Here is a 22,028-nt window from a genome sequence, read left to right on the forward strand (position 1 = left end):
CATGATGAAGTTCCCAATCACTAGTTGCCCGTAGCTACAACATTTTGAATCACCCAAATAGTCCCCAGGGATAAATATTCAAGCTTAACGCAAAATTTGACACAGGTTTGTTGCTTTACTCACTCAGTCATTCTGAAGGTGTCAGCCACACAGTACACACGCACACTCAGTGGCATCTACTGCCCCCACTGACTAGTACAGTGAAGTAGTCATTGTTCACAGGTGCACATTGCAGGCCACTTTCCTTGGCTGCCAGATAACACTGATGTAACACAAACCATTCCTGTTATATTAACAATGGAAGGACTTTTTCTGGATAGTCCTTGTAAACTATGTATTATTACATAATCTTATTTAACTTTCACTGTGACTCTGCAAGTGACTAAAATGTACTTCAGAGAAATTAAGTAATTTGCCTAAAATCCCTGTTTAGTAGGAATTCAACATGGATTTATATACTGGTCCATCAAATATGTATTCTTATATGCTTAATTTAAAGCAATAATGCCTCTAATGCTTCCTATCTTTAATGCTATCATTTTCCAAGGTTTTTCTCTGTGTCATGACCATTAAAATGAGAAGTTGCTCATTGTGCTATGTGCCACAATGACTGTAATGAGACATTATCCAGTGGTTCCAGAATTCTAGATTTAATGAATCAATAACATTTAAAAAAACGGAGACTTAACATAAGGTTGTTTCTCAATTATTCCTTTAAATTGAACACATTCATTTTTAGGGAGAAATATCACTATATTGCTGTTAATTTTTTTCTTTCACTAAAAATTGATAAAATGTCATCATATATCAAATAAGTCATATAATAGGTCCAGGAAGTAGAATTCTGGATTCTTGCTTCCTTGGCCAAAATTTTTATAACACTTAAAAAATAAAGATATATTTCACATAACATAAAACTCACCATTTTGAAGTATACATTTCAGTGGTGTTCATATACTCATTGTGTTTTGCAACCATCATCACTATCTGCCATTACTCTCCTCAGTCATCATCACTACTAGTATTAGAATATTTTTATCACCTCACAAACCCTAGATCTATTAATGATTAGAACCATCTCCAGGCAGACCTTTATCTTACTGTCTCTATAAACTTGTCCTTGGGCAAATCTTCATCTCTGTACAAAATGGAAGCTCAGATCTGTGGTTTGTTTTTTTATTTTTTAATGTCTATATCAAACTGCCTTCACAAAGTTTCAACTTGGTATGTGGTTCCCAGTAGTATAAGTAATATGTGCGACACAAGGCATGATAGAGGGTATGAAACTCTTAAGATATCTCATCAATGTTAGCAAATGCTTGCCGTACAAATGACTTTAATATGAAGACATATACTACATGCTTTCTGCATTTCTCATGTCTACATTCACTTCTAATTTTAGATTTTCCTCACATTTTCTCTTCTTTCATTAATTTGGTACTTATCTATGTAATCCAAATTACATATACTTGGAACTTAATTTTAAGACTGCTAATGTGTCCAGTAATCAAATCAAAATAGTATTACAAGGATCATCTTATTTTTTTTAAAAAAGTTATATCCAATTGTAGGTTTGCAAATTCTGGTCCAAATGTGTGTTCTGTTTAGTTGCTCCATTCCCTGTACTCCCACACACACTGTTCAATTCTCAAATAATTTTATTTTAAAATAAAGATTCAAATGTATTATTCTGTCATTGTGATCCATCTGTTTACATGTCTCTGAGTGGACTATGAGCTCCCTGAGGGGAAGGACCTTGTCTATACATGTTTGACTTTCCAGCATGGTGCCTGGTACGTGGTATAAACCAGTGTTGTTGAAGAAATGGAATTTAAACATATAAACAAACACACATAAGAAAATTTACAACTATTTCCCTGGCCAAGTGGCTTAGTTGGCTGGAGCTTCCTCCCATGCACCAAAAGGTTGCAAGTTCAATTCCCCGTTGGGTGCCTAGAGGAGGCACCCAATAGATGTTTCTCTCTCATGTGGATGTCTCGCTCTGTGTCTCTCTTTCTATCTCTCTCTGAAATCAATAAACATATCCTCAGGTGAAGATTTTTAAAAATTCATCATTATTAGGTTACAATTAATTATATTATGCAATATTCAACTACAATATTATATACATCTGACAGATTTTTATGTAGTTCACAACTACATTCCAAATGATATCAGATATTTTAAAAATTCAAAATGATATATTTTGAACACCATAAAATATTACACACACACTTCATTTAAGAGTATTCACCATAGTGGAACTACAAGATGGAGGAACACTGAATGGAAAAGTTTGGAAATTAAAGTAAGGTGACCGAATCTGCATTTGGATTATCTAGAACGACCCGCGTGACTTTGGCTATTTCTGAATCTGAATTTTCTGTGATGTGGAGATATTTAATACCATGCTTAGAGAATTGGTTTAAGGATGGAGCTAATCTATGTATAGGGCCTGGCATTTGACAGGCCTTTAATGAATCTTAGCAGACACGTCATCTCTCAAGTTTTAATGTTTTTACACATTATGAGTCTTTTCCAGTCTGGGACACGTACCCTAATATCCAGTTTCTCAATTCAGAGACTCTGGACAAGACCGCAGAGGCACAACAAAACCTTTCTGACTTTTAATGCTCGCTAGGGCCACAGGAAGCGCTGGGCGGACCTCCGGTATCCCAGCATTCCTCGCGCCGATCCGGCTGCTCTTCTTTCGCGTCTCTGTGGTAGCGCGGCCTCCGAGGCGGCAGCGGTTGAAGCGGCTGTGGTGGGGGCAACTGGCCCCAGCTCTCCTACTGGACCGAGAGGCTTGGGGCATCCAGGGTTGCGATGTCAGAGAAGAAGCAGCCGGTGGACTTGGGTCTCCTAGAGGAGGACGACGAGTTCGAGGAGTTCCCTGCGGAAGGTAGGCGGCTGAGCCTCGGCCTCCGGGCCGCGCGGGCGGTGACTCAGGCTTCCCGTGGAAGGAGGCGAGACAGCCAGGGCCGGGCCCAGAGGCGCCCGCGGGAACTTTGGACCCCGCGGCCGGCTCTGGAAGCTCTGCAAGTGCGACCCTCCGTGCTACCGCCCTCGGGTTCGGAGTCCCCCAGTGGGACGCACCTGTGAGGCAGAATTCTTTCAGCTTCCTCATTGGGAGGAGCCACAGGGACCCTGAGCCCCTACTCCTGTGCCCTGGGTGGTTGGTACTTTCGCTCTTCAGCCAGCTTACCTCGTTCGTGACTGCATAACTTTTTTCCCATTATTCAGCAGCCTTTCTTTGCCTTTAAATCTTCTAAAATTGTTGTTTCTGGTTGGGCCAGGGCTGCTTGCTTAGTACTTTACAAATGAAGCCTATTAATACAATGGGAGGGTCAGGTATTGATGCTTAGTCTGCGTCACTGTTTTACTCTTGTTCCTCACTCATTTTTGATCACTTCACTTTGAAACATAAGTTTAAGGATTTATAAGACCCTAAAACTTCTCTGTTTTTATTACCTTTATGGTTACCAGGAGGACCTAATTCATTTTCACAAATCTAGCAAGTACTGATACTACCATGTGTCACATAAAGAAACTGAAGCTTGGAACAGTTAAGAAACTTCCCGGTGTCACATAACTGGCTAGAATGGATGGACTGCTGGCCCAGTTGACACTGGCGTTCTTAAACTCTTTAGCTGTTTATTTGTTAGATCTGGTTAGATTTGGTTCTGTTTTGTTGTTGTTGTTGTTGTTTTTGTTAGATCGTTGTGGCCAATTAGATTTTTCACTGTTATTTGCTTTATTGGCTAAATGTTATACCTACGGTAAATATTTATCTCATAAGAAAAGGAGATTACTATTGGGTGGTCTTTCTGAAGGCGGTAGAAATTTTGTGGTTAATGGTGTACAAATTTGTTACATTAAGCAATTACTTGCATCACTAGAACTGTCCTAAGTTGTACCCATTATGCTTCTATTACATCTTAAAACCACAGAGCTGAAACATTTGTTCTTTGTATTTATAATATACTCTTTATTTTTTTAATGGCAGTAGGCATTAGTGTGCATATTATATAAATTCATAAACGAACCCAAAGCACATTTCTTTTCATTTCTGAGATTCATTATTACTGTGGGGATTGTTTTGATAGTACTTATCGGTCAGGCATGTCTTCTTTACCTCACTTTGAAGTTGATTCATAATCCTCCAATTTTGAACTATGCAGTAGAAAACTGGCTTATTAAGGGCAGGATCCACTTCTTATTCAAACTTTGTATTTCAAAATACACTTATTCATTGTTTGTCATATACAAGGTACAATGTTAGGCACTTTATTTGCATTACTATTTACATAGTCTAATTATCACCACGATCCTGAGGAAACTGAGGCTAAAATTTTAAAAAGCATGTCATTAAGTGGTTAATCCCCAACCCAAGCTTTACTAATAACATTTAGCGAAGTGCCTAGTACGTTGTAGGTGGTCAGTGAATGCTTGTTGAATGAATGAATCTGTATTAAAATAAGTGGTTGAGAACTGACTCCTTAAAAAGTATCTAGAAATACCTGTGTACCTGATGATACAAATGATTTTTCTCAGCAACTTTTCCTCTTACCTGCTTTCGCAGAATATGTAGTTTGTTTTTGTTCGAAGTTTATTCTGTGAGCAGTAATTTTTTCAAAATGTTCATAGTTACATAGTAAAACTTATTAAAGCTGAAAGGAAAAGGAAGGAATTTTTTTGTGTGTGAAGACAAAGGACTTCACAACAAACTGGCTTATTAGCATTAAGTAATTCACCATTTATTGGTCCTTAACAGAACAGTTGTTATCTTCAGGTTTGAATGTGTAGGACCTGCTTCATTCAGGAAACTTTCTATGTAGAATGAGAAATAACATTTGAAATTCCTTTGTTTTGTTAGGTTTCTGTATGTTTCTTTGGTTTATCATTCATACTGTTTCCCCTTTCATGTTACTTTGAATTAGTAAGATTTTGTTGGATACAAAATTAGCCTAAGAGACTAAACCAATCAACATATACAAATAAAACTGCTCTGATAAGTAACAAAGCTAAATAGCCATCCAGAATATATGTACACATACATATACATGCATACATGCACACATATATAAAATTTTATGTGTGTTATGTAATTTTTACATACACACAGGTCTATACTATATATGCTAGCCTCCTACTTCTTATATTTTATGTCTTAGACATGTGTTTACATTAATATAAAAATCTACCTAATGCGTTTTAGCAGTTGTGCACTACTAGTCCCTTGTGTGCATGTAAAATAAACTATTTGTCTTTTGTGCTTATCTATCAGATAAACTCTTAGAAAAGAATTTGCCAAATCAAATTGGCAGGTGCATTTTTATTTTTTTAGAATAATTTTTTACTTTGAAATAATTGCAAACTTACAGAGTAATTGAATGTACAAACAACCTTTTATTCCCCAAAGCATTTTAGAGTTAAGGTGCCAGCCTGGTGCTCATCACCCTTTAATACTTTAATGTGAATTTCCTAAAAAGACATAATCACAGTACAAACATCAAAATTGGAAATTAAGACACTACTACATTATTATCATCTAGTCCACGAATCTCTTTCAGGTTTCTCCAGTTGTCTCAATAATGTCTTAATTCAGAATCATGGATTTCAGTATTCAGTTGTCATATGCCTTTAGTCTTCAGTCTCGAGCAGTTATCATTTGTGTCAATTTTTGTGATTTTGACACTTTTGAATATTGTAGGCCAGTTATTTTAATAGAATGTACCTTAACTTTGATTTTTCTCATTATTTCTACATAATTAGATTCAGGTTCTGCACGTTGGCAGGAATAGCATAGTCATGATGCTGTGTCTTATTACATCCTGTCAGGAAGAACGTGATTTTCATTTGTTCCATTACTGATAATGATCACTTTGATCACTTTATTAAGGTAGTGTCCGAGAGTTTTCCATTGTTAGGTTACTCATTTTCCCTTCATAATTAATAGGTATTTTGTGAAGAGGAATTTTGAAACCATGTATAATATGAGGGAGGGCCTAAAAAAAAAACCCTGGAATTTATTTATAAAAAATTGTGTATTCTTACATGTTTAAACTTCAGTCACCTTCAAAGAACTCTCCATTTGATGCAATCCACCTATCAAGACATTTTTTCCACTGCCCAAAACAGTTTTTGAACTTGTTGATTTTGATGCCTTTTAGTGCCTCTGCCATTTTTGTTTCCTGTCTTCCATATTAGCAAACTGTTTTCCTTTGAGGACTTTTTTCATTTGGGGGGAACAAAAAAAAGTCAGTTGCTTTGGCTAGATATGGAGGATTTTTTGGTCAAAAACTGCTAAACACTCAGTGCAGCGTGAGCATAAATCACCAAGCATGAAATGGGCAAAGACCTTGAAAGAGTCTTTAAAAAAAAAAAAATCACTGAAGCTGAACGCAGCCTCTCACAACAAGGCCCGCTGGTACACTGATACAGATGGGTTCCTAGAACACTCACCTAGCGGGGGGACGCCTGTACTACAAAAGGCCTGCCCTCCAGAAGATAATTCTGGGTTTTGGGTGGGTCCCCGCCTCATAGAGTATTCCATTCATCATCAAACTTTCAGTTTGTTTATTTGCTTATTTATATCAGTACAGACTCATGGATTCTCATTCAATGGGTTGTTTATTGCTATTATTCACTTAGATCCTCAAATTGTACCGTATTTGAACATTGAGAAGCCCTCCAAGCTATCTTCTGTGACCTTTTGAAACGTCACCATCTTTCTTTGTGTATTTCCTAACATTCTGGCACACAAAAGTATGCTAAACTAATCCTACTTTCCCTGCTCCAGTTCTGGAATCAGGCATTTCTCTAAAGCCATTCTTTTTCATGTAGAATGATAGTTAGAAAGCAAGATCTTAACTCTAGTTGTGCTAATTGCATTTGGGACCATCTCAGTGGAAGGAACTAGGAAATATATAAGTGTGTATATATACATATATACACACATATATGTATGTGTTGTATAAAATCGAGTCACGCAGTGCCGATATCTGTTCATCACAGGATTTATTTAATTACTTTTTCTTCCCATATTTGTAATACCCTTCCCCAACAGTGAGGAACCTGGCATTGTTATCATAAATATATTGTCTTTTTGGTCATACTTTTCCCTAACCAGCCTGTGATCCTCTCCACCCACAAATGACAACCTTTTCCCACTTAGGCTTCAACATTCTATGTCAGGCTGTCCTCTTCCCTCCCCACTCCAGCATTGGATGATGTTTTCCACCCTATTCAGGCTCTGACACACCAGCCATGCAGTGACCATCCCCCCCCCCCCCCCCGCCACACACACAGTAATGGCCCTGCTTGGGTTTTGACTCTTCATCTGGGACCTTGAAATTTGACAAACATTTTCCTAAGAGAAGGGTTACATTAATTAACAGTCTTTTTTTTTTTTTTTAAAGAGAATGTATTTATTTTTATATAGATGGGAAGGGAGGGAGAAAGAGAAAAACATCAATGTGTGGTGGTCTCTCACGTGCTCCCCACTGGGGACCTGGCGTGCAACCCAGGTCTGTGCCCTGACTGGGAATTGAACCAGCGACCTTTGGGTTTACAGGCTGGCATGCAGTCTACTGAGCCACACCAGCCAGGGCCATTAATTAACAGTCTTATATACAGTTCATCTTTTCTCTCATTAGGTTGCCTATACTCCTAAATGACTAAATGTTAAACGTTTTAGTCATTGTAATCTTGAAGTATGAAAAATATAATTGTATCATTTTGATTTGATTTCTTTGAGTGAGATTGATCATTATATTTTTCCTTGAACTGTTACCTTTTTTTAATTTTATTTTTTAATCCTTACTCAGGATATGTTTTATTGATTTTTTTTCTCTTTATTCTTTTTTTTATTAATTTATTTACTTTTTTAAATACATGTTTTATTGATTTGAGAGAGAGAAACACTGATGTGAGAGAGAAATATCAATCTGTTGCCTCCTGTATGCACCTAGACCAGGGTATGTGCCCTGACCAGGATCAAAACTGCAACTCTTTGGTGTGCAGGATGATGCTTTAAACAACTGAGCAACCCAGCCAGGTTTAACTGGTATCTTCTTAAGTCTCAGTTTCTTTATATGTAATTTGTGGATAATAAAGTCATATAAGGATTACATGATTGTATTAGCCTGCTCTAACTGCTGTAACAGAACACCATATGCTGAGTGGCTTGAACAATATTTTCTCGCAGATTTGGAGCCTCGGAAGTCCAAGATGAAGGTAATAGCTGGTTCATTCCCTGGTCAGGGTTCTCTTCCTGTCTTAGAGACTATTGTTTTCTCACTATGTCCTTACAAGGTGGAGAAGAGAGAGAAAGCTCTCTGGTGTCTTTCCCTATAATGTAGCGATGTCCAACCTCCGGCCCGCAGGCCACATGTGGCCCAGGATGGCTATGAATGCGGCCCAACACAAAATCGTCAGTTTACTTAAAACATTATTTAGTTTTATTCCTAAATTTTATTACTTAGATGTATACATTTTCTATATTAGTGATCACAAACTTGGGAGCTGTTCAACGATTTTAAAAGATTGTCGAAAGGACTGCTGCATAATTAGGGTTATTATGTGAGGACCTTTTTGCTTATCCTTGGTGGCGGATATCTAGAAAAATTATGTATGGACCTTTTTTTTTCCCCTCATCAGCTTTTATTAGTGTTTGTGTATTTAATGTATGGCGCAAGGCAATTCTTTTTCCAATGTGGCCCAGAGACACCAAAAAGTTGGACTCCCCTGTAAATGGCAATAATAATCTCATCATAACCACTCTCATGACTTCATACAATCCTAATTACCTTTAAAAGGCCCCATCTTCAAAAATCATCACTGTAGGGGTTAGGGCTTCAACATAAGAATTTTGGAGTTTAGAAGACACAGGCATTCAGTCATATCAATGATACATGTAAAATGCATAGCATAGAGTTTGTCATAAAGTTGGAATTCAATGAATGTTAGGGCCCTTTCTTTCCTCCCTCCTAATCTATTTAGGGATTTGGATTTTGGATGATGTTTGGTACTTAATTTACTTAGAATTAAACTATTTTTGATGAATATTTTATTTGTAATTTTAGGTATATCCAATATTAAGCTTGTTGAGTTTGTGGGTTCTTTTCTAATTAATTTCTAGTATTAAACACTTTTAAATGAAAAAATATTGTTAATTTTTTCCAAAAATACTTGTAAAAATAGTGTGGTTATTCATATAAAATATGAAAGTACAAAGAACAGTAACATACATTGTTTAAGTACACATACAGATGGACGAGAGCTATAAAAAAATACAGTGGAGTGAAAAACCCCAAAATCAAGCTAATGATTCTTGGGTGGGTATCGTGAGAGGTGAGACTCAGGATATTACACAGTAAAAACTACTTTGTAAGACTATTTGATTAGCTATTTCACTGGTTTTTATGGAATGAACAAGCAATAAGCAATTGAGACGATATTACTACTCAGTTGTTAAACATCTCTCATCGAAAGATATGATGGACTGTGAAAACATTAAGGAGAAAATAAAATGTTCAAAATTACACTTCTAAAGTACTAAAGATTCAAACACCTTTTTTTCTCCCAGTTTTGTATTGTATGTTTGGTTGAAGTGGTATTGTCTTTTGTTGTTTTTGTTATGGAACATGTTTCTCGCCTCCATCACCCTTTAAGTTCCCTAGCAGTAATTAGCACATAATAAATGATTTATTCATTGCAAATACATTTGTTCAGTGCTTCCTATAAATAGCACTGAATGGTGCAGAGAGAGAATGCTATTAACTGCCAGTTTTCAATACTAAATGCCTTAGATATAGTCTCATTTAATCCTTATAGCAGCCTTATGGTTATGTACTTGGGGCTCAGGAAAAGACCAAAGTCACAGTTAACTAGAGGCTGCACTGAGCCAAATTTGACTCCCTAGGTAGAGCTTTGTCTTTGGACTCTGTGGAAATAATGGATCAACAGTTTTCAAATCAAGTTTGTGCTTTTCAGTATTGGGTTGGCCAAAAAGTTCATTTGTTTTTTTCTGGAAGATGGCTCTAGTAAGTGCTTAATTGTCTTGAACTTCATTAGAAGCAATTTTGTTAGATTGTATTGTGACAGCTGTCATATCAGCATGCATTAAAAAAAAATCTTAACAAAATTGGTGAATTTTTGTGTAGTCATTTTAATATTGAAGATGGGAGAAAATATGCAACATTTTTGGCATATTATGCTTTATTATTTCAAGAAAGGTAAAGATGCATCTGAAACGCAAGAAAAGATTTGTGCAGTGTATGGAGAAGGTGCTGTGACTGATTGCACATGTCAAAAGTTGTCTGCAAAGATTCATGCTGGAAATGTCTCCCTGGACGATGCTCCACCGTTGGGTAGACCAGTTGAGGTTGATAGTGATCAAATGGAGAGATTAAATGAGAACAATCAATATTATACCATACAGGAGATAGCTGGTGTACTCAAAATAGCCAAATCAATAAAGTTATTGGTAAAAATTAAAAAATGTGTCTTTTATTTTCAGAAGAAACTAAACAGACTTTTTGGCCAAACCAGTATTTTGCAGGTGCTTATAGGCTGGCATGTGGCTAAGTCCTTCCCTGCTCACTGCCAACTACACCAGAGCAACTTTGTTTTCAACTGTTTATCTATAGGGCTTCTGGGTAAGAGTTATTTTGTTTCCTTCCAGTTGCTGCTGCTGATGGTGATGGTGTGGTAGTGGGGAGGATTAATCAACTGATAATGTGCAATTGTAGCTGAAAAAAAAGGGGAAATTATTTCCAGTTGTGTACAGCATGAGACAGCAACATTTGAACAGGGTTTTCCAAAGATAGAAATGTAGAAAGGGGATTTCCAAAAGAAGGGCAATGAAGTAAATGTTTGGGGGTGGAAGAAATCAATGTGTATAAATTGGCTGTGAAATAGTGGTTGCAAATGCAGGTGGTTTGAGGCCTAGTCATGGAAGACTTTAAGCCAAATGATGAGTTTGGACTTAGGTAAGTGGGGTGTGGATTTTTGTTTGTTTGTTCGATATGTGTGAGTTTTTCTTTAAATAGGCAGTTTGGGAAAAATTAACCCAGCAGTATTAATTTGAAAGGATAGAAAGAAAGAGACAGTTAAGGAAGCTAATTAGCAAATTGTTGAAATAGTTTAGGTGAGGGCTGAGGGCCTGAAATAGGTTGTTAATAGAAAAGAAGCGGATAGAGGAATAACCAGGTAACTTTGGCAGCTGGTTTGATAATGAAGTGTTGGGAGTCAGAAGAAACAGAAGTTGTGATTTTGCACTATGCATGTCGAATGTTGGCAGATGATGGAGTTCACACTGGATACCCCTGACTTAGTGTGGGGGATCAGAATAAGGGAATTGAGGTGAGTGTAGGACATGAGCTTGGAAAAGGTGAGAGTAGTAATGGATTTGGAGAATTTTATGAGGGAATTAAAGCCATTGATCAAAAAAGGGAACCAAAGTCAACATGACTTTGTAGTGGAACCATTCTGCCAGATACATATTTTTAAAAATAATTGATGAAGAGAATTTTTTTTAATTTCATTTTTTTAAGATGTAAGAAAAATTATTTTGAGCCTCTGTGTCAGACTTCTGCCAGCAAATAACTAAAAGCTCACCGGTAGTCTGGTAGCATCATTTCTGACTTCCTTTAAGTTGGTGCCCTGAAGTTCCTTACTGACATTTTTGGTTTTTGTTGGAGAAAATATAGTAATACAATGGTGCATGCTAGGAAAGGGTTTCTTAGCCACTGAACATAGACATTAGATCTCTAGGATAAATATTTTTGCTACATGATAACCTACAGAAATGAAATTTTATTTGAAAAACTTTAATGTATTTTATACAGCTTAAGCAGGAACACATGTAAATTCATGTCAGAATGACTAGATTTAGTGTGACTTCATTATCATATTCATGAGCCTAATGAGGCTATTTGTTACTATGGTGGTTCTCTTTTACATTCACCTGTGATGATGAGTATACAATTTAGAACTTTTTTGAACTTTTCATCTGTCTCTTTTGTATTTTATCTTATATAATGTTCTCCATATACAGGTACATTTCTTATTTGAAGACACTTTGTTGGAGATTAGTTTGTTTATATTTAGAGTAGCTTCACTATTAAAGAATGAATGAGAATTTAATGCTCCTGAAAATCAGTATAGACTAGAACATTTGCAACCCTATTTGGTATAAATTGTCCTTTTTACTTTTTTCCAAAATGGTACCCTTAATGCTTTAAAGAAATTTTGGAATGTATGTTGGAGAGTGGGGAGAGTAAGTAATTTTAAAAACATTGAGAGAAAATTCTTTTGACACTTAAATGTCAAAGTGATACTTAGATAAGGTACATGGGATCTTTGATAGCACAGATTTTTGAAATTTAAAGCTAGTCATGGGTATAATTTTCACTGACAAATGTGAACAAAGCCATATTTGGGGGCAAAGTCCTAAGTAGTTTAGAATTGATAGAAAGTTATGTTTTAGGCATCTGCTATTGGTTATTTCTAATTCTGACTTCTTAAAATATGGTAAATTATTATTTTTTTTATCAGCACACATCTGGAGGCCTGCACACTGAAGTCAACACAGATGTCATTAGTTAAACGATTAATCACAATACTCCCAATGCATTTAGTGTTGAAGATAAAATGTATACTTTATAAAGTCATCCACATATTGAAGAAAGGCATTAGATATGAAATGCATATGCTTGTTTGATTTTATTATTTGCCCTTTAAACAGGGCATTTCTGGGTTTAAGGCTTTAAAACTGACTGATTAAATGAAATTGAATGGTTATCAGTGTATGTGATAATTGAAAATTAAATCACAATTTAGTCAGAGCTATATCGCAGGAGTTACCAGTCAACCCCTAGGGATTACAAGTCACAGCTTGTTTATGTTATATACTCACTTAGTAGAGTTTACATATATTATAATTTATGTATATTGAAACATGTTTAGTATGGAGAATTTTTAAGTGTTGCAAATAATATTTGGGGCTGTTAATACTCTTACCATTTAACTCTTTACATAATATAGTTTAGGAATGTACTAAACTATTCCTAATTAATAAAGAAAATCTTTAAAATTTCTACCTAAAATCTATTATAGATTCTGGTTTGTTATTGTGAACATTTAAGTTTCTTAATGATACTCTTATTAAATAATTTAAAATACTTAAGTTGTAATTCAAATGGTTAATTATTGTCTTGGATATTTCATTAGTGGCGATTGGAAGGATAGCATGGCATAGGGGCTTCAGATAAAACATTATGGTTAAGAAGTATATTGAAATTTATGTGATGATTAATGAAGAATTTAACCAACTTCTCTTATTTGTATCTTTGTGTGCTCAAGTGTCATAATTATAAAGTACTTTATAATACCAAAGAAATACAGAGCTATTGTCAGGTCTTTTTTTTTGTATGTTCTTCCTAAAATTTTGCTCACAATGTTGTTTTTCCCCCCTTTCATGAGGTTTAAATGTACTTAGCCATGTTTCTAATAGGTGTCTACTAATATGAAGCTAATGATTAGTACATACTTAAGAGAGTATGTGACACTCATAGTAACCGTGACTTGGATTGGGGGGGGATCAGGCAAAAATTTACAAGGTCTGATTTAGAGTTGCATGTTTCACAGCTATTTGTTGTGCATATGCTAGGTACTATTTGAGTTTTTTAAGAATACAAAAATAAAATATAGTTGTTACTCTTGAGCTCAGGCACTAGTAATGGACACAGACATAAGCTGAGAATATGATTGTACAGTATGTAAGTGCTGAGAAAGAGATGCACACAAAGAGAGGACCCAGTCTCTGAAGGTAAGAGGAGGAGAAGGCAATGTGGAAGGCTTCCAGAGCTAATTTTGAAACTGATTTCTTAAAAATTATTTTTCCCACATTTTATTTTGAACCTCTCAATCTTGTAGAAAAGTTTAAAAGAGAGAATAGGTGGGGGGGGGGGGGGGTGAAGGGGTCAGAAGGTACAAACTTCAGTTATAAAATAAGGCATGAGAATATAATACACAGCAATGGTGACTATAGTTAATAATGTATTGTGTATTTGAAAGTTGCTGAGAGAGTAGATCTTAAAAGCTTTATCACAAGAAAAAAATGTAAGTGCATAATAATGATAACTAGATTTATCATGGTGATAATTTTGCAGTGCACACAAATATCAAATAATTATGTTGTACACTTAAAACTCATATAATGCTATAGTTAATTATATCTCAGTTTAAAAAGAGGGCAAAAAACACCTCTAAGTTTCATCTTTTGTCATGTTTACTTTATTTCTATCATGTATGCTATATATAATATATACCAAATACATACAGATAACCATTTGTAAGTAAACTATCAACAAAACACTTGACTCAGATATTTCAGTGTGCATGCCTTAAAGAATAAAGACATTCTCAAACAATTTTATAATCAAGTTTCAGAAAATATTTTAACTACTTTTAAAATTTTTTTTCTTTTAAAAAAAACCCCAAACAGATTTTTGACAGAGAGGGAGGGAGGGAGGGGAAAAAAAGGGAGAGACACATTGATGTGAGGGAGAAACGTCAATCGGTTGCCTCTTACACATGCCAGGACTGGGGACTGAGCCTGTAATCCAGGCATGTGCCCTGACCGAGAATTGAATCTGCAGCCTTTCACTTTGCTGGACAATGCCCACACCAACCAGGGCTGGTCTGCTTTTTATCTGTTCATGAGTTACCTTTTTTGTGCTTAGCAGTTCTGAATTTCAGGCTGGTATATTTCTGCTACTCAACTTGTCTTACTGTTAATAGTTTTCTGTTTTGAAAGATTATGAAATAGGCCTTATAAAAATTAGCCCAAGGAAAATCAGGAAAGTAAAATATCCTCCAGAAATTATAAGAACTTTTCATGGCAAATAGAATTTATTATACTAACTTCTGTTTTAGATTATCTACAAATTCAAGAATTGAGAACATACATGACAGCATAAGCTGAGATTTAAAGAGGATGATTACCATTTCTCATATATTTGGTATTAGATGTTTTGAATTGTTACAGTCTTCAGTGGCAAACTTTTTGAAGTTTTTTATTTACAGAAATAATACATGAGAATTATTTAGACGCATCTGTTTTTGTTTTCAGACTGGACTGGGTTAGATGAAGATGAAGATGCGCATGTCTGGGAGGATAATTGGGATGATGACAACGTAGAGGATGACTTCTCCAATCAGTTACGGTAAGCTTTAAGCCAGATTTTTATATAACTTAGTATTAATTGTAAGCACAGAATATGTCATCTACATATGATAATTAATCTTTGAAATATGTTTTTGGATTATGCAAAGTAGGCCATATTGCCCTCATCTCCTGTGTTTCTAAACATGAATACTTTTGTGTAATTGCCTAGAACTTTTGTTCTTTCTAGGCTTTTTACAAAAGTAGTTAAATAGAAGCATATTTGCTATTTTTCATCCTGTGGGTTTAATTCTGTTGAAGTTAATTTTCTGTCTATATTGAATAACTCAGCAAAAATTAGAATTATAAGTGCTAGGACCCAGTATATTGGTTTTCTCAACCTGGAACGGAGATGGGTGTGATAGGAGTGCACTTTTCGCATTCATGTGCGTATCTACCTAGTATGATTGATTGGCCCAAGTAAATTAACCATTTTAAAGTGTACAGTTAGGTTACTGGCATTTTGTATATTCACCGTGTCATGTAACCATTGTCTGAATTTAATTCCAAAACATTTTCAGCATCCCAAAAGGAAACAGCCAGTTTCCAAAAGTAAGCAGCCAGCCTGCATTCCTCTTTTTGGCCAGCCCTCGGCAACCACTAGTCTACTTTCTTTTTGTGGATTTGCGTGTTCTAGACATTTCATATGAATGAATCATACAATAAGTGATCTTATATGGCTAGCTTCTTTAACTTAGCATAACGTTTTCAAGTTTTATCCAGGTTGTAGCATGTATCAGGACTTCATTTATTTTTATGGATGAATAATATTCCATTGTATGGGTATACCACAATTTGTTCATCCATTTATTAGTTCAGGGACATTTGGGTTGTTTCCAGCCTATGACTGTTTTTTAAATTTTTTAAAGAGAAAGGAAGGGAGAGAGAAACGGAGAAAAACAGCTATGTGAGGGAGAAACATCAATCTATTGACTCTTATAGATTGGCGAAATCTATAATATAAAATGTGGGTTTTGCAGATAGCAGGCCAAATCCACAACCTAGGCATGTGCCCTGACCGGGAATGGAATGGGTGACTTTTGGCTTTGTGGGGCAAAACCCCACCAACAGAGCCATACCAGTCAGGACCTAGCTTATGACTGTTGAGAACAGTGGTGCCGTGAACATTCATGTACAAGTTTTTGTTTTGAATACCTGTTTTCACTTTTTTGGGATATAATCCCAGAGGTAGAATTGCTGGGTACTGTCTTAAAACACTTGAGGAACGGCCAAATTGTTTTCCAGAGCAGCTGTACAGTTTTACATTGCTACCAGCAGTGTGTGCTGTTTCTAATCTCTTCACATTCTCACCAAAACTTGTTTCATTTTTTATTATAATCACCCTAGTCAGTGTAAATTGGTATCTCATTGTTTCAATTTTATGTTTACCAAATGATGAGCTCTTGTATTTGTTGATCATTTGTGTATCTTGGAGCAGTATCTCTTAAAAGTCCTCTGCCCATTTTTAAGTTGGGTTGTTTGTCTTTTTGCTGTTGAGCTGTACACATTCTTTGTATATTCTGGGTACTGGGTTCTTATCAGATACAAATTTAGAAATATTTTCTCCCATTCTGTTAGGTTGTCTTTGTACTTTCTTCATAGTGTTCTTTGCACAAAAGCTTGTAATTCTGGTGAAGTTCAGTTTATCTACTTTTAAGGAATTCATTGACAAATTCAATGTTATGAAAATTCATCTCTGTGTTTTGTCGTAGAATTTTCTCTCTTACATTTAGGTCTTCTATCCATTGTGATTTAATTTTTGTATATGTTATGAAAGTAAGTGTCCATCTTTATTCTTTTGCATGTGAATACCCAGTTGTACCAGCACCGCTCATTGTGGAGGTAATTCTTTCCTTCTTGATTTTATTTTGATTCAACCCATAGCCATCTGTTTTCATGAAGATATCTAAGTAGACTGTCACATACTTTGCTCAAGTGAAGGTAGGAAGTTCTGTTGTGCCTTACTTTTCTAGCCTAGTACATTTCTTCAAAAAGGAAATGAGATGATTTATAACAAACTTCTATAATTTTTTAAAATCTTGTTACAGCTTCTATTTTACAATGTCTTTTTTTATAAGCTCAAAACGCTACATTCTAAAGACTTTAGTATTTTGGAGACAATTTTAGTAGTATTCTGGAAACTAATAACAATTTTACCTATCTCCTTTCTCCTCTTTTTGGAAATACACAATTTACCTTTCACTGTTAATTCTGGTGCTTTTATAATTTCCATGACATCTCAAAATTTCTGACTGTTATTTTTGACTATATCTTTTCGTTCTTTCAGTACCCTGAGATGTAATTATTCAGAGCCTTGAGACTTTAAACTACTTTAATGCATTATGGAATGATCTCATCTGTCTTAGTCTTGTCTTAATGATGTTGTTTTTCATTTGCAGTTTTATGGACAAGATAGGAAAAATAGCTGTTGAAAAGTAGTCCTCCTTTTTCTCTAAAATCTGTTAAAGCTACACCATCTAGTCTGAGCATTGGGTCTATCTTTTCTTATTCTTCTGTATTCATACATAGCTCTCAAAAGCACTTTTTTTGTTCTTTTTAAAGATCTCAGTCCATTCTACAATTAAATTAATTCTATGTATACAAGCTCTTAGCACTTTTTGCATTTATTTTCGGTTTAATCCTTTTAAAACTGAGCCACATCAGAGAACAACATGCTGCTACCTATCTTTTATATGCATCCCCCTTTCTTCCACATTGGAATATATTATGCTGTTAAAATATTTATTATTAGGCCTTCCAACTCTGTTAGTCACTGTTCTGTGTTCTTAATTGTATATCAGTGTTTCTGTTATCTTCTTGAAATTTTTTAAGTTCAGGGTAAATGAGATTTTTTCCTTTGCTATTCAAATAAGTCACATTTCTCCATAGTATTTTTTTTTTTGTCTTTCATTAGTCAGAAGATAGCACTTTTCTCATAAAAATTAAATCAAGAAATTATTGAGTGGTATGAATTTATTGGGAACTTTTAGTAAGATATTGATAATTGGATTTGTCACTACTACATCTTACCTGTTTACTGTTTTGGAAATACAGTATTATTCACATGTTCTTCGTGGCTTGTTGTTTTTATTATACACCTCCACGGTGCTCTTATGTACTCTGTTGTGTTTCTGCCTTTAAGTTTATGGCTTTCCATAAGTGTATCAATCTTGGTGTCTCCGTTAGTGAATAAGATTATTTCCCTGTTTGATTTGTATTTTTCCCCCATAAGGTTGTTGATATGTCTCCAGTGCTGTCAGATAGAATTTACTATAGTGTTGAAAGTGTTCTCTAAGCCGCACCGTCCCATACAGAACCCACTAGTCACATGTGGCTGTTGAAGACATGAAATGTGGCTAGCGTGATTAATGATCTACATTTAATGAACTGATTTTACTAAATAACCACGTGTGCGTACAGTATTGGACAGCCCAGCCTCAAAAACTTGTTTTGATTAACAAGTCTCCAGGAAAGATGTTATCCTTAGTCTTTATAAAATGCGTTGAGGCCTTTACTGTGGTATTGTGAACCATGGCTTTTAAAAAAATGTTGTTACTACTACCTAATATTGTTGGGTCCTAACCCATCTAACTCGAGAGAGGCAGATCGTACTATAGAGTCAATCACATTCCTTGAGTTCCAACTCCAGATCTGCCTGTTATTTAGCCACATGTCTAAGAGGGACCTAGCTCCCACTTCCCATGTTTCTCTCTTTTTTGGTGTAATTACATTTAAAAAGTAGAAATAAAGCTACCTGTGTCTCAAAGTAACTAAAAGTCCTCCTGTCTTTGCATTTCTGATATATGTTTCTCTCTATATCTGTAGAGATATGTAGGATATGAGATTTTCCTGACCCTGCATCACATTTTATATAAAAACTCCCAGCCACTGTAATTCCTAATTTACTCTGTCAACTACAGCCACTGATATAAAGGAATAGTTTTTTGGGTAGTAAGTTGTCCAAAATCTACTAGTGGCAATTAGTCTTAGTCTTGTTTTATTGTAAAAGAAAGCTGATGTTTTTGTTTCAAGTGGTGTATTTTCACTATGTGTGCCCCATTTCTTCTCTTTGTTGGATTTTTTCATTCAACAGTTCATATTACTGTTTTTGTATTGTTTTGTGTTTTGTATTTAGTGACCTTGATTTACTTTCCTTTTGATTTCTTATATATCCTAAATGTAAGTGGTCACTACCTCCTGTAAGGAAGTCAAACAGTTACCAACCTGGACGGATTTAGTGTACTTGTTTACCTAAATCTTAGATTGATTTTCTTTTTTTTACCCCCATTGGTGTTAAAATAAGAAAGTGAATAATGTAGAAAGGTGGCAGAAAACTATTGTTTAAGAAAGTTTTAAGTTTATTTTCATTTTAAATAGGAAACATGTCAAGTATAGATACTATAATTTTCAATTTCCAGAGTTGCAGGGCAAAAGAAGCATTTTTTTAGCAAAGGGGTTGAATCTGAAACTTGTGGTGATCTTTTGACTCCTAATCTAGCATTTTAGTACCAGCCCATACTTCCCTCTATACTTGAGCAGAAGAAAGATGATTCATGTGAATAATGTCTGGCCTTAATATTATTCATGGACTTTAGATCAGCATTTATATTACCAATAACTAAAGATCAGAGGACTTGAAGGACTTTGAGGAAATAAATAATATACATTATACATCAGTCCTACCATGTGATTTTTTACATTGTGTTTAAATTGGATAATATGATGGTGTCTAATCTAAGTTATACCTAACAACAAACACCTTTGTCTTATTGAATATAATGATGTAGGGCACATTAATCGTACATTATATAGTGTTTTATCATAAATTAGCCTTCAAATAATTTTGTGGTAAACTTACAAGATTTGAATTATGGCAGGTAAGTTGCTGGTGATATTTGGAGTGGTAGTTTGAATACCACATTTAAAATTAGGAAAATAATGTTTCATTTAATATTTTATTAATATTTAATAATAATATTTAATGATATTAATATTAATAAAATAAATGTTGCATTTATTTTGCCTACACAGAGTTAATGCAGAATAATTCTTACAACTTTAAATTTGATTTATAATTGTCTTATAATAAGCTCAATAGGTACAGCAATTTGTTTATTCTTTTTAAAAAATCTTTATTTATTGGTTTTAGAGAGAGAGAAAGGGAGGGAGGGAGTTGATTTGTTCTGCTTATTTATGCGTTCATTAGTTGATTCTTATATGTGTCCTGACCAGGGATTGAACCCACAACCTTGGCATATGGGGATGATGCTCTATCCAACTGAGCTACCTAACCAGGGCCTGTTTATTCTTTATATGTAAATAACAGTAATATCTATTGTGATGATTATGAATTTCCTAAAAGTTTGTTACCACTGTATTGTATTCTTAACCATATGGTTAATGATTCTTAAAATTTGTTTAAATATTTATTATTAACAGAACATCTGTATGGTATTTGGAAGGTATTTGGAAGATAGCAGTAAATTTCTTACATTTCCTCTGTAAATAGATTTATCAGAAAATTAAGGAATATGAAATATGTTTACTAATGGGAAATGGGAAATTAAAATTTTATTAGCATTATGTTGATTCACATCCAATTTCTTTTTTATATAAGCTTCTTTTTAGGGACTAAGGTAAAGCTATTTGGTAGTATTTTAAATTGGTGCCTAGATTTAGCTCATTGTTTAATTTATCATAAAGAATGTCTAGTAACATTGTATTTTTGTGTTTTATTATAGAGCTGAACTAGAGAAACATGGTTATAAGATGGAGACCTCATAGTACCCAGAAGAAGTGTTGAAACAACCTAAAATTTAGAACTGTATACTAAATTCCAGGACAGAGAATCGAGGATGGAACACTTTAAAAATGCTTATTTCATTACCTGCTTGGCTTTACTTTCGCTTTTGTAACACAAAAAAATAAATGTTTTGATCTAATTTTTGTTTGGTTCAGAAGTCTTGATTTTTGCCTCTAATAATTAATTTTCTCATACTGTTCATGATTTTCCAGGACTTACTTACAGAGTGACAGTAAAATTTCCTATTACAAATTTTTTTAATGTTAACTGAGTCTCAGAGAGGTTAAATGATTTGAGGCTAGAATTCATGTGATCCCCAATTCAGTACTTTTTTTAAAACACATCAATTAAATATAGGTTTTATTTATGAGGTTCTTTTAAGTCACATTTAAACTTAATCTTGTCTGTATTTCGAAAGCTTAGGCAACATTTATGGACATTTTTAAGATGACCCTTCAAAACCTGTGTTTTTGATGATTAACATTTTAAAATGATTAATATTGTAAAACAGGTTTTGAAGAGTAATATATTAATCATTTTAAATTGCTAATTAGTTACTGAGTCATTATATTAATAGTAATAGTTGATAGAGTATTATTATTTAAAATCCAGAGTGATTTGGTTGCAGTTCTATGAAAGGTGTCCTCTGAAAATTGGGGAAGTGGGCTCAAGATAATTTGTTAACATATGCACACTCTCAGGTACTACGTAACATTCATTTGCCACATCTACTTTTCTGAGTGGGAGATGTAATTTGGTAAATGATTCTTTCTGGTAAGACTTAGAATGGGGTTATTGTTCAGTTCTTATTATGAAAAATTTTAAACTTGACTGTGTTACTCGTTTAGAAATAGAATCAGTGGTACTGCTGAGTAATTTGAAATGTCAAATTTATTTAACATGATTTAGTATTGACACCAAAATAGGAGTTGGGCACCTGAAATATAATTTGTTATGCCTTGAAATGATTTTGAACATAAAATGGTTTTCTCC

At 34.6% G+C, this 22,028-nt stretch overlaps 1 protein-coding gene across 1 annotated transcript; it reads left to right on the top strand.

Moving 5' to 3' along the window:
* The first annotated feature begins 2,698 nt into the window (after window positions 1–2,698).
* On the top strand, window positions 2,699–21,162 carry SEM1 (SEM1 26S proteasome subunit). Its single transcript, XM_054564542.1, has 3 exons — window positions 2,699–2,902; window positions 15,140–15,233; window positions 20,974–21,162. The coding sequence occupies exons 1-3, from the start codon at window positions 2,827–2,829 to the stop codon at window positions 21,014–21,016; spliced, it is 213 nt and encodes a 70-aa protein (XP_054420517.1). The 5' UTR covers window positions 2,699–2,826; the 3' UTR covers window positions 21,017–21,162.
* Window positions 21,163–22,028: the final 866 nt, after the last annotated feature.

This window comes from Pteronotus mesoamericanus, unplaced genomic scaffold (genome assembly GCF_021234165.1).
Source record: "Pteronotus mesoamericanus isolate MK-2021 breed Mesoamerican mustached bat unplaced genomic scaffold, CSHL_Meso_final scaffold_85, whole genome shotgun sequence".
Taxonomy (NCBI): Eukaryota; Metazoa; Chordata; class Mammalia; order Chiroptera; family Mormoopidae; genus Pteronotus; species Pteronotus mesoamericanus.